The 12,592-nt window shown below is 37.4% G+C and overlaps 1 protein-coding gene across 2 annotated transcripts in view; it reads left to right on the top strand.

Moving 5' to 3' along the window:
* CDH13 (cadherin 13) overlaps window positions 1–12,592 on the top strand; it is a 451,854-nt gene that overhangs the window by 188,729 nt on the left and 250,533 nt on the right. For both annotated transcript variants that reach the window (XM_048316534.1, XM_048316533.1), the window contains exon 4: window positions 705–821. In XM_048316534.1, coding sequence (XP_048172491.1) covers window positions 705–821 — 117 coding nt within the window. The remainder of the gene's footprint in view (window positions 1–704; window positions 822–12,592) is intronic.

Genomic DNA, 12,592 nt, shown 5'->3' with positions numbered 1-12,592 from the left:
AAGTGCTGAGCTCCCTGAAGCTCAGATAGAAAGAAACACTCCAGAAAATGCATCAGAAAAAGAAGTCTTGTGTATAAACTACTTCTACTTTTGTTCTTTCTGACAGCACAGCACGAAGTTTTCTCTAAGAGAAAGCAAACCCCAACACAAAACTCCCAACAGCAATAACCTACTAGCTCATATTTTAAGTTACACCTGGATTTTGGTGTCTAATTTGAAGTTACAAGCTTTTGGTGTTTATTGAGAGTTCATTACCTGCAGACTGTGTTTGCAAATTCACTCTAAATTCTGTTTGATTGAAAGCCTGGACTGAGAAGTGACTGAGTGTGGATGATGTGAAAATTATGTAAAGACATTTGAAGTGGTTTTTACTGGTCTTGTGCAAGTATTTGAGGTAACCCAGACCTTGCTTAAGGCTTATGATTTAAGCAGTCATCAGATTAGGATTACAGACACACCTGCTTCGGTTTATAACTTGTTTACATGAGTACAAAATTAATATGGGCTGTCCGCAGTTACTGAAATAAGTGCAGCAACCTGAGAGATTAAATACATGGTTTGATATATTATCACTAATTGCTGGAAAATGTATAATACTAAACTTAGAATCTGGTGGTTCATGGTAATTTTGACTAAAGATGCAGGGAAAGGGAATAACTACTGAATATTTGGAAGCTTTTCTAACTGGTCTTTTTCTTTTTTAGGAAATCTTAAAACTAGAAGGCAACCTTGGAATTCCAAGACAAAAAAGGGCTATTTTGGCAACTCCAATATTAATTCCTGAAAATCAAAGACCTCCATTCCCCAGATTAGTTGGCAAGGTAAGTCAACAAAAACTAGATTAAATTTTGGTATTAAGTAACTGATCTATTGCTCTTATAGTTCTGCAGTGCCTATCACATTGGTAGTAATATCCCAGATTTCTTCCCACCCTCTTCCATCCCTTCTGCTTGCGAACACTGAATTTTTGGATCTCAGGCAGTCTGAGTGGCTCTGTAGAAGTTCCTTCATTAAGAAATTTTTATTGGGAGTTTAGTATGAGAGTTCTGGTAACTGAGGCTCCCCTTAGGCACAAAGACACAAACCTGGTCCTGTTTGTGCTGCAATGTTTCCCTGGCAGCTTGTCGTTCCTGAAGTGCTACTTGGGGATCACGAGCGCCTTAGAGGATGTACAAACACAGAAATGTGAGAGCATCTGGCAGGCTATTTTTCAAAGGCCCTGAGAATCCTGTCCTCAACTAATGTTTAAATTATAGGAACTGCAAGAGATCAGCACCTTGAAATACTTGGAGCTGTCATAATTTTTACAATCCTTTATGTTTTTTTTTTCATCATAGCTCTAATTTAGGTATCCAGATGATTATTTTGGCTGGAGTCTATTGCAAATAGAAGGAGAGATTATGTATGTGTCAGGGGATACAAAAATTTTACAGGTATTTAAAATAATGGAATGACATATTCTAGGTCAACTATGGTAATTTGCAACTGAATGTTCAACAAAGCATAAATCAAAAGGTTTGGAGTCTCAGACATACTGATGGTAGGGAAGAAATTCAGTCAAAATCAGTGCTGAAAATAAAAGCAATTACTTCAGGTCTTTTTGACTTGTCACATATCTTCATAAGATACACTCTGAGGTCTTCCTAACTACAATGAATGTCTGTACTAACCCGGAGTACTGGTTCCTGTACCTGTTTCAGATCCTGTGCAAACTGCAGAAAAAGTTGTTCATCTCCCTCCCTCAAATTTAGAGGTTTATTGTCAACTTTCCATAGCTCCATGAATTTTAAAAAAATCACTTAGTTGCTCACTTCTGTAAGGTGTGAGGAATGTGGTTATTTCCTCTTTCAAAATATTTTGGGGCTCATCTTCAGAAGCCTCAGCAGGGCACCACATGGACTGATGGATCACAGCTTTTGCTGGGCATGGATTTCTCTTGAACCTCAGCTTTGCCATCTCTGCTCTACTGTAATCCTTGCAGAAGGACATTGCAGATTAGCTGTGCTTTCTGTGGTGTTTTAGGAAAGAGAAAAAACGTCCAGAGAATGAATAAAATGCAGGTTATAATAGAGTTTTAAAAATGAGAAGGAATATGAAGCTGTCCTGACTGAATGAAAGAGATGATAGTGATAATTTCAGATATGACTGTTCTGTTTGATCCTGCCACGTGGTCCTGTTTGGATGTTCACGTGGAAGTCAAGTTTGCAGTGTTATTTTCCCTTTCTTTCTTATTTTCCCTTTCTTTTCCCTGCTTTAGAAAATTACCAGTGTAGTTTATTCATCTCTCCTGACTTCCTCTTGCTTTCCACCTCATGCTGTGTTTGCTGGAGTTGCACAAGTTGTTTGGAAGTGATTGCAGCAGCCAACAGGTGAAATGCTGATTAGCACTTAATGGGGAGCAGGGCAGATATGCAGAAAGAAGAGAGCAAGGGGAGAACAATTAATTGAGTTTTATCCCACAGCTAGGAAACAATACCATAAAGAAAAAAAAATAGGGATTTTAGAGGACTTCATTAATGAAGTTTGGTTTTTTATGTATATATCAGGAAGGAGATACTGCACTGGACAAGTGAAAACACTGTTTTGTTCAAATTAATTACAAAAACTCCAATTAGTGTTTAGCTTAACAAGGAAGTACATGTGTAGAGTCTGTTCTCTGTGCTGTTACTGGCTTTCCAGCATCCCCACTCAGGAATTGGATTATTGCCTTGCCATTTCCACACCCTTCACTAGGGTAGGTCTTAATTAAATAACTATCATAGACATGCTGTGTTTGTAGGTGGAGGAATCTCACCTTTTAGCAGGATTTAAGATTTTGCATATCGTGCTTCGTGCCTGAGGGAAAACACTGAGAATAAAATATTTTAATACAATCTGGATAGTGTGGGCCTTTGTGACCAGATGGCCCAGGCTAAAACTCTTGACTGTTATTGATGTGTTTTGTTTAGTTCTTGCTGATAGAGCACAGGGATATGATAGTCAGTTTTTAGTCTCTCTCCATATGTTACCTTTCCAGTTTATTTGTCCACATGAAGTCAAATGAAGTACAAAACAGTGGGATGCAGGATTATTTTGTACTTACACTGACAGGTTATTCTCCACTACACCATGGAAATGTTTTCTAAGACTAACTTAGAGTGGTGGTTCTGTGCATCTACACAACAGTCTTTTGGCAACTGTGGTGATGATGGTGCTTTTTGAAATTTAATCCTCACACTAAATGCAGAGCTCAAAGAGCAGGAAGGGAATTGTGGAGATGGTCAACAAATCCCAGCTCTTTTTCCACACATTAGAAGAGAAGGACACCTGCAAAGTGAGACTGTGTTCATCCAGGTTTAGAGGCTTTGCCCTGCATGTTATTGATGAAGAAATGGTGAATCAAGGATTCCATTCTTTCATTTAAAGGAATTGTCCTGCATAAGAATAAGTATTGTAATTGTTGGCATGTAAAATCTGGAAGCCATGAGTGGCCTGGTGAAAATTGGCAGGACATTTTATGCTCAGTGAAGGGCAGAACACAGAGAGACGTACACAGGAGACTGCAGGAAATTACTGAATAAATTAAATGCAAAACTTTTTTTTCCCATAAGAAATTTTTCTTATGGTTATATGTCTGTTTTTCTTTTTGTAAGGGGAGTGGGGATGAAGCAGGTATTTTGGATCAGAAACTACCTATACTTCCTGCCTCTGATCTGACTGTTAGCTGCAGTTACATGGCAGGATTGATCCTAGCAAAAACTCAAGACTAAAAGTGGTCCAGGCTTGCAAAAATCTTTAAGATCTATGAGGAAGTGGGTTTTTTTTTCCTCCTCTGAGATGTGAATTTAAGGCAAAGAGCAAATGCATCTTGTCTGTTAAAGCAGCAATAGAAAAACTCTTGAAGAGGGGAGGAAGCTGAAGAAAACTGGATGTAAAAAGCTGCTGGAAGTTTGCTATTTTTGAGTGGCTATCTTAGTGCAACTATTTATATACAATAAATTATATGCTTCACAGAAGAGAATTGTCATGGACTAAAGAAGCAGCTGTAAAAAATGTCAAACTTCAGGCAAAAAATTGAAGTGTCAAAAGAGATGATCATGATCTGCCAACCTGGGAAGAGAACCTAGAGAGAAGGTTCATAGGCTAGAGGAAGACATGAGAAACACAGGAGAGGAGCAACAGTGAAATAAAAGCTGAATTAAGAAGTGCTTTGGTCCCACTGGAAGATTAGGCAGAAAAAGAAGGAGAGTCTAAAGGGAAGGGGAGGAGGAAAGGACCTGGCAAGGATGGGTGTCCGAGCCTGGAAGATAAAGCTGTGTGCTCACAGAGGAGAGAATGATGTGCAGAAAGAGGAGCAACACCTCAAAACCTTTCCAACACCATGAGAGAGATCTGTGTGACTGCTTATCCACTGCTCAGCTGGGAAAGGTCTGAATCCCAATTCTCAGCCTGAATCTTTGTTTTAGTTACTAAAAATGATGTGGAAGCAAGAGAATGTATTTCTCATGATGGAACTAGACAAGGGTCTACAGGAAAAATCTACTGGATTTTTAAAAATTATGTTTTAATATCCATTTGCTTGTTTTAAAATCTTCACCATGTCAAATGCAGTGATTGTGCTCTGCCAGAGTATGCTCAGAAAACAGGACATGGTCATCAGCAAGAATTCTGACTTGTCCAGAAGATGAGAATGTTTTGGTGACAGCTGAAGAAGTGCGTGAGGAACTTTGTCAGAGAGAAGATGGAATTACAGAGGCACAAGGAATTCTGATTTCTTGAATATGTCTGATGGTTTATAAGGAGAGCATTCTGCTAAAATATATCTATAATTCCATGTGGGAAAGGCATATCCACAGAGGAGGATATAGAAACAAGAAGCAAACAAGGTAAAAAAGTGTACAGGTGGAGAAGGGTGTTATTTATGTATAGTACTTAGGCAATAAATAAAGCTCTTTCAAATCCATCAAGAAACAAAGATTGGGTTTAGAGAAAAATCACGTTGTGGTAGAGCTACAGTAAGATTGGGTAGAAATATATATGAGCTCAATTTGCTTGGCCTAGCACAAGCATTTTCTCTAAATCCAGATGATTTAAACAAAAGGAATACACTGGTGTAATAACTAATGGATATAAATTTTGGCATAAGATTAAAAGAAAAGTTTCTGGTACCCGGAGAAGAGGAATTAATTTCCAACAGCAGTACTGAGGAGGGAACACAAAATTTGATAAATATGTGATCACAGTTGCATAATACAGCTGCTGCTGATCCTGACAGAACAGACACCTCGATATTTCCTCCCGCTCTGATGCTCCTGAGGACGTGTAAGACCCTGCTGAGCTGGGCCTGAACGGGCGGCTGGAGGTGTGTCAGAGTTCAACATCTGATTAAATTCATGGCTTGTATGGAGGAAAGGCACAGTCCTGACCTTCATGGAAAAACACCAACCTACCTCAGAAGGAAAGTAATGAAAGGAGCAGCACTCCATTAAATTAAAGGGCTTTCATTGCAAGTACATGAATTATTAAGCTACAGCATATTAATTTTCATTAAAGGATATGTATTTGATGTCCTAACAAACCATTAAGTGAAAACAGCACTTTAAATTTGTTGCTTTTTTCTGAGAGGTCTCTCTCCAGCCTTCTCTTTTTTAAGAATACTGACATTCACATAAGCAATTCCAACAGAACACATTTGTTTTCTTTCAGCTGATAGAATTTTATTGAAAAAATTTGTTAGAATTCACTTGTTTACTTAAGACTTTCAGAAGAATCACACATGAGTTGCAAGAACTGGAAAATAATAATTTACCATTATTTTTCAGTGTTTGGTGTTGCTAATAAGAATAAAAGAATTTTAAAACATTTGGGGAGTACTTTCTAATCTAGTTACTATGGTTACAAGTTTGTTGGAGATAAAGCAGTTATATGGCAATGATGGAATCGAATTTTCTGAACAGTATTGATATATCCAGTACCTAATTTCCTGCTTCATAATAAATCATGTTAATGACCTGAAGGAAAGCAGCAAACAGAAGAGATTTTCTGCTCTAAAGCTGTTCAGCAAAGTATGCTGCAGTTTAACTGCCACACTTTGTGTTAACCTTGGTTTCAGAACTTGGTAATTTTAAACTGTGTTGCGAATTAAGGTAGAGGTGAGAAAAAAATCTGTCCTGCCAGAAAATTGCCTGTGTAAAGTAACTAAGATGAAATAAAACCCTGGCAAGCAATTTTTCATTGTCCCACTAACTTAATTGTAGGTTCAAATTTAAAATGTTTGGATTATTTTCAGACATAACAACCATCTCACCTAATGATGCCCAATGTTAGACACCTTTCCATGATGTTGTTTTTCTTAACTGGTTAATGATAATCACCTGTGAAAAAACAAACCTGAAGCATCTCCCCAAAAGTCCAGGCCCCTTCCATCTTTCTTGTCCAAAATAAACTCCCAGGCTGAGGTTTTAAGGATCATGTGTAGGGTGTGAGTCTGTTCCTGGTTTTACTGTGAATGGGGAGCAACATTGACAGCAGCAGCCAGAAACCCCCTTGTAGGGGTGGAGAATAAGAATGGCCATCCCCTAACTCCATTCCCTCTGGTTTTCATGGAACCAGACTGATGTTTTGATAACTTTCATCTTTACAGTCTTCCAAAATGACCCTATTATCCTGAGTTGACTGATGGGAAGTTGTTGTTTTCCGCTTTGGCTTTCTTTCTGTCTTGTTTTAATTCAGTTGTTTGGAATAACCACTCAACCTGCCCAGTTTCTAGAATCTATTTTCTTATTGAATGTATATTTTTGAGCAGAAACTTGGTCTCTGCATTCTTAGTAGGGCCAAATTTTAAACTTAACAAGATGTAGAGCCTAATTCTGTAATCTTGGATTGGTAGAACAGGATATTTGGACCCAGGATTTCTGCTTTCTTATTCCCTTTAATTTGTAAAGTTTCTTCCTACAAATCTACTTAGAGTAACACTTTAGTTTAAGTGGGATGAGAGATGCACCAGACTTACCCAGCTTTATTTAGCAGAGTGCTGTGTTAATATGTTACCAGTAAAAACATAAAAACTGCATAATATCAATGTCAGGGGAGAGAACACAACCACAGAGCTTCCTTTAAATCAATTAAGATATTTATTTGATAGCTGTGAACTGATTCATACTGCTTCAAATGTGATTGTTTTCCTGTTCTATTCCAAATAATTCCTCTGGTTTCTTGTTATACAGTCAGCTGTTAGCAAGTTTATAATATAATATAAAGCAATATCCAAGTGAATGACATTTTAGGAACAAAATTAACTTATCCCTGCCAATTTGCAAACTAAATACTGTCATACTGTCAACTTTGGTGCTTTCATTAATGAAAGACTTTAATAAAGGCATTTTGCAGACTGGTCTGGCGACAAATTTGATATTACCAGCTGTGGCTTGTTAAAATGGTATTAAGTAAAGATGGTTGGCAGAGCATTTCCAGAAGGAAAAATTATATGTATTACATATGGCTCATCTGTAAGGTGGAGTAAATAGCTGTCACTCAGGGAACAACAGTAATTTTCTTCCTTCTCTCTGACTGCTGATTCTCTTCAATGGCTAATTGAAGAGAATTTTAACCTTTTTGTGTTTTGCCCTTGCTTTTATCATACATGGATGATTCCTGGGTTGTTTTTTTTGGGTTTTTTTCTTGCATTTTAGGGTGATGTATAGCAAGAGATCAATGGAATGAATAAAGGAGTACGATGCCATTATCCATAATGACAGCTGTGTTTTAATTCAGGAAACATTTTCCCTTCTCATTTCCAAAACATCTGGTGCTCTTTTCCAGCTGCCCTCTAAAGGCACCTTTTTTAACCTTTCTGGTTTATCATCTTTTTCATTTACTGTGCAACCCTGTTGGCTGAATTCAGAAATGGACTCCATGAGCCATAGTCTACAGGGCAGAATCATGGAATGCTGAGGTTGGAAAAGATTGCTGGAATACCTAATTTTGAAGTTAATGTCATTCTACTCGACCTATTTTTCTTTCAGGGTCAAATATATAAAAATGTAAATTATTTCATTGCAATCAATGATTCACTGTTGCCCTAAAATTTTTAATCACAGAAACCCCTCTATTAAGCAATTTCCTTTTGCTTGTGTTTGGAAAAGATGACTAGTTTGACCACTCCACTTTCTCTAAAATGACTCACAAAGAGAAAAATCACTTTCTGCCACTGAAACTTTGCTTAAACAAAGGCAAATTAAGAATTCAGAGAACTGTATGTTTGGATTAGCCTGCTTTCTGAAGTTCTGTATTTAACTTAGCAAGAGCCTTGATTTTTGGTTTGGCCATGATGTTCCTTAAAATTTCTCAGGCTGTTTATGAAGTTTTGGTGATTATTAGAATTTACACCTTTGGAGTTTAAACACAGGACTCATGCCCTCCATGCTGTATTTATATGCACATAATATACATATATATATAGATATATACACACACACATTCCAGAGGTGCACAGCAATAAATGACTTGTACAACGTATTCAGACTTTCATGAACTCTCTTGGTCAGTGCTGTTGGCTTTGTAGGTGTTTTTCTCCCATTTTAATCTATAAGTTGTTGCTGTGAGTTCTTCTCACTGTCATTGGAAAGTCTCCCAGTTTCAGCTGCTTTTCTATCCACAAATATCCATTGCATTGCTGCTCTTCCATACTTTATTTTCCTGCCATGTTTCCATCTGCTTCATGCTCCTGAAGAGCAGGTGGATAACATGGGATAAATATTTATACAAATTCTGTCAAAGAATTGAAGTGGCTGTTAAAATATTTGCACAATTTTGCCGGGGCATTATTTTAGTAATGTTCTTTAACTTGAATTGCAGTTTAAGACAAGCCTTTGTAAGCTTGTGCTCATCCCTCAGCACGGCCATAGAGTCTGGAAGGGCACACTAAAGCATTTCACTTTCCTGTATCACTGCCTGACCCCAAGCACATTGAAGCTGACAGAAATTCTCCCATCAAAGTGGGAAAGGATTTTTGATAAGGACAACCCTCCTGGGAGATTGCAGGGGGAAAAAAGGACCCTTGAAGGAAGTGTGAGTTATGCTGATCATGTACATATCAAATTCTACTTTATTCTATAAATTTTTAGGGAAAAATTTTAAAGTGCGCTTGGCAAACAGGATTTTCATCAAGGTTCAAACAGCTTCAGAAGCTTTTCTTTTCATTTCTACAAAGCATAGACGAAACTATTAAGCTTACATTTCCAATTGAGCTTGAGAATGGATTTGATAATAGGAATCTGTTCAACAATGAAGTCCAGAAATTGAAAGTAGTAGTGATCCCTATAACCCAATAACATGTGTCTTAATATATTTTTTACTTATTAGAATTGGGAAAAAAAAAAAAAAAAAAAAGCAGTGTAGATGTAGCTGAGCTTGACTACAGCTTGAATTCAAGGACTATATTAATTTAACAGAATTCATGTCCAAGCCTGATTTACAATATACTACAAGTATTTCATGATAATTGAAGTGATGAAAGCTGGTTTCCTACAAATAATAGTTCCCTGCAACAAACCCAGGTGCTCTTATCTGTGGTAGCACCTTGAGCATAATGACCCTAAATAATCTCCTCAGCACCACTGGGGTTATTTTCTGCCTCCTGACATTTCCAGCTAGGATAAAAGGGAGCAAATCCTGGAGCTGCAGTTGACCTGAGCAGGCAATGAATATACATGTGAAAAATGGAAATTCTTGCTTCCATTCTGTCTCTGCAGGTTCCAGTAGGTCTCTTCAGTCTGCACTGCCCCGATTTTTGTGGAACTTCTAGGAACCTTGTATGCTGGATGTTTTTTGGTCAAGTTTGGTTCAAAATAACCAAAATACTTTAAATGGATCATTTAAATGTTTTTTTTTTTTTTCAGGAGATCAGACTAAAGAATCAGGTGTTTAGCAAAACAGCCTGTCCTCAACAGATCCTTTTCTACTTGACAAGGAAGCCCTTAAATGTTCCTAGAGAAGCTGTTGTAGGGTTGGAATAACAGTTAAATCAGACACATAGAAAAAGCAATGTCTGCAGTGGGCAACTTGCTAATTATATAAAAGAAAGACTGTGAGGATCTGTATGAATTTCAAACAACAAAATGGGCAATGCAGAACATGTTGAAAGTGTGCAAATAGGAAAACATAGTGAATCAACTCCATCCAGTATTACTGTGCTGTTGGGCAAACCTGAATTTGCTGAGGGTCACTGGAACATGAAAATTAATTTGAATTAATAGAATTTATTATACATGGATTATTTTCTTCAAACTCCTATACTATCATTACTGCATTAAGTAATTTTCTTATGAGAATCCTAATTGTTAGTTAATAAATCATATTCTTTTTTCTTTAAAAAAACCCCCAATAATAATTTAAAAACAGAATAATGAAACAATAAGGCTTTGGAAAAAAAAAGTGTAATTATCTGTTAATGAGAAATGTTAAAAACCACATATTTTTTCCTTTAGGGGATGACTGATGAAGGATGTTCTTTGTAAATACTAGAAAGTTACTTTTGTAAGTAGTAGAAAATTGATTGTGTTTATCCCCCAAGATTCCAGGAAGCTTGGCAATTCCAAACTCTTCATCTGAAGAGGTACAGATGTGGTTCAGAGTCACCTGCTATGAGTTCAGGATGTGCTGCTGCTGTTTGTGCCCACCAGCTCTTTTTCTCATGTACCAGAAAACAAGCTTTGACCACATTTTTCATGTTGAAAACTCCCATCCCAAAGAGCCTTTTAATTCTGGGAACAAATGAAGCACATGTTCCCTGATGGTAGCTTCTGTGTATGCATAGGTGTGTATAATTTATAGCAGGTGGAGACAGGTACAATCGAGTCCTGTGCAGCAGAGCCAAGAACAAAAAATAAATTCTTCTTCACATTCTTTTCAAAAGAACAGTTTTCTAAAATTTTTATTGGACATCAGAGTTAATTAGATTTTTAGAACTAGATCAAAATTTCCCCATCAGCTTTTTTAAATCAAAGACTAGAGGCAAAATACAGCTCAGTTGTCATTTTTTGTCCTTCATTCTCTCAAGGAGGGACTCCCTGTTACTTGTGTAATGAACCATGTAGATCCTTATGCAGTAGCTTTCAAAGTAAGAAATTGTTATGTTGAAGAGAGAGAGAAATTATCTCATTGCACAGAATTTAGGAGCAGGATCTGCCATTGGTTTCAGTCATTAATTTACTACAGTCAGGAGATTTTGAGTTTCATAGATCTGGGTGACAACCAAATACCTGGTAAGCAGTTCGTACAAACAGTTTTACTTCTGTTGGAGGATCAAAAAGACTGTAAGAGAGCTCTTCATAATCCCCAACCTCCCTTCAAAAAACAAAAGTCCTGTCAAAGTGGAAAACTATAAACTACCCGTAAATACTTGAAGTATTTTAGAAAGAAGGGAGGCCGTGCCACACTGCAGATGTTCTCACTGAAGGAAGGGGACAGGAGTCTGAAGGAGCATTTCCAAATGAAGTCTCAAAAGAAATGGATTCAGAGCAAAAGAGAAAAAAATGAATATTATAAAATAGGAAAAAAGCAAGTTTATAGAGAGTTCAAACTGGGATTTAACTCCTGGCTGTGGCATGTAACTACTCCTGCCCCTTGGCTTCACTTGCTCTGGAATTTGGGGGTCTCATCCTTCCCATTCTTTTTAAAAAGCACCCTTGGAAGCCTTGAAAAATGTTTGGAACTAGAGCCCACTGAGTGCCATTCCTCCACCAGGCAATCAGTCAAAGCCAAGCTGTAGCAGTCACTGGGATAGATAAACTTTGGAACGATCATGAAGTGAACAGTCAACATGGATCTTTCTGAGGCAAATCATATTTCCTAAATGTATTAAGATCTGTGGAGAAGCTGAACGTGTAGATAAATCTGATCAATAAACCATATATGGGTTTCTCTACTGAGAGGAAATGCTTCCTTCGGCTAAAAATGATTGAAACATCAGTGTGGAAATAGATTTCCATAGGGAACGTTATACCGGTAGGTGTTCTCAAGGATTTATACAGTGATTTATGTTGTTTAACACAACAGAAATTATCTGGAAAAGGAGACATTGCAGTGACAGAGTTTGCAGATCATCCAAAACGAGTCAAGGGACTGACAAGTAATGGAAAGATTAAAGTGTTGCAGAGCAATTTAACAGTACTGAAGGTTAGAGCTCGTTGATAATTTTTGTCAAGCATTGTGATATTCTGTATATTGACACAAGATGTGGAGGCCAAAAGGAAAGGGTGTCCTTGCTGTTATGCCTGAGGGTTTCTGATGCTTGTACAGGATGGCATCGATCACCACTGCAGGGAGAATCCAGGGGCAGATGTATCCAGGAATGACCTCGAGCCATTCCTGTGTAATTTTTGGTTCATCTTTGAATTATTTGTACTGCTCTCTGTAAAGAAAACACACTACAGAAACATTTCAGGGTGGCTGCACAAATAGTTACTTTGCAGTTCTGTATTTCCACAAACCATGTCTAGTTTAAGCTCTTGTTCTTCCAAATACAATTTCTATCATTCAAATGTGTCTGGAAAGCAGAGAGAAGGGGTGAGGAATGTCTGACTCATTATTTGTCTTCAAATATTGCTTTATT

This window comes from Corvus hawaiiensis, chromosome 12 (assembly GCF_020740725.1).
Source record: "Corvus hawaiiensis isolate bCorHaw1 chromosome 12, bCorHaw1.pri.cur, whole genome shotgun sequence".
In the NCBI taxonomy this organism is placed as follows: Eukaryota; Metazoa; Chordata; class Aves; order Passeriformes; family Corvidae; genus Corvus; species Corvus hawaiiensis.
Note: the sequence above shows the minus strand (reverse complement) of the source record. Positions and strands in the feature narration are given on the sequence as shown.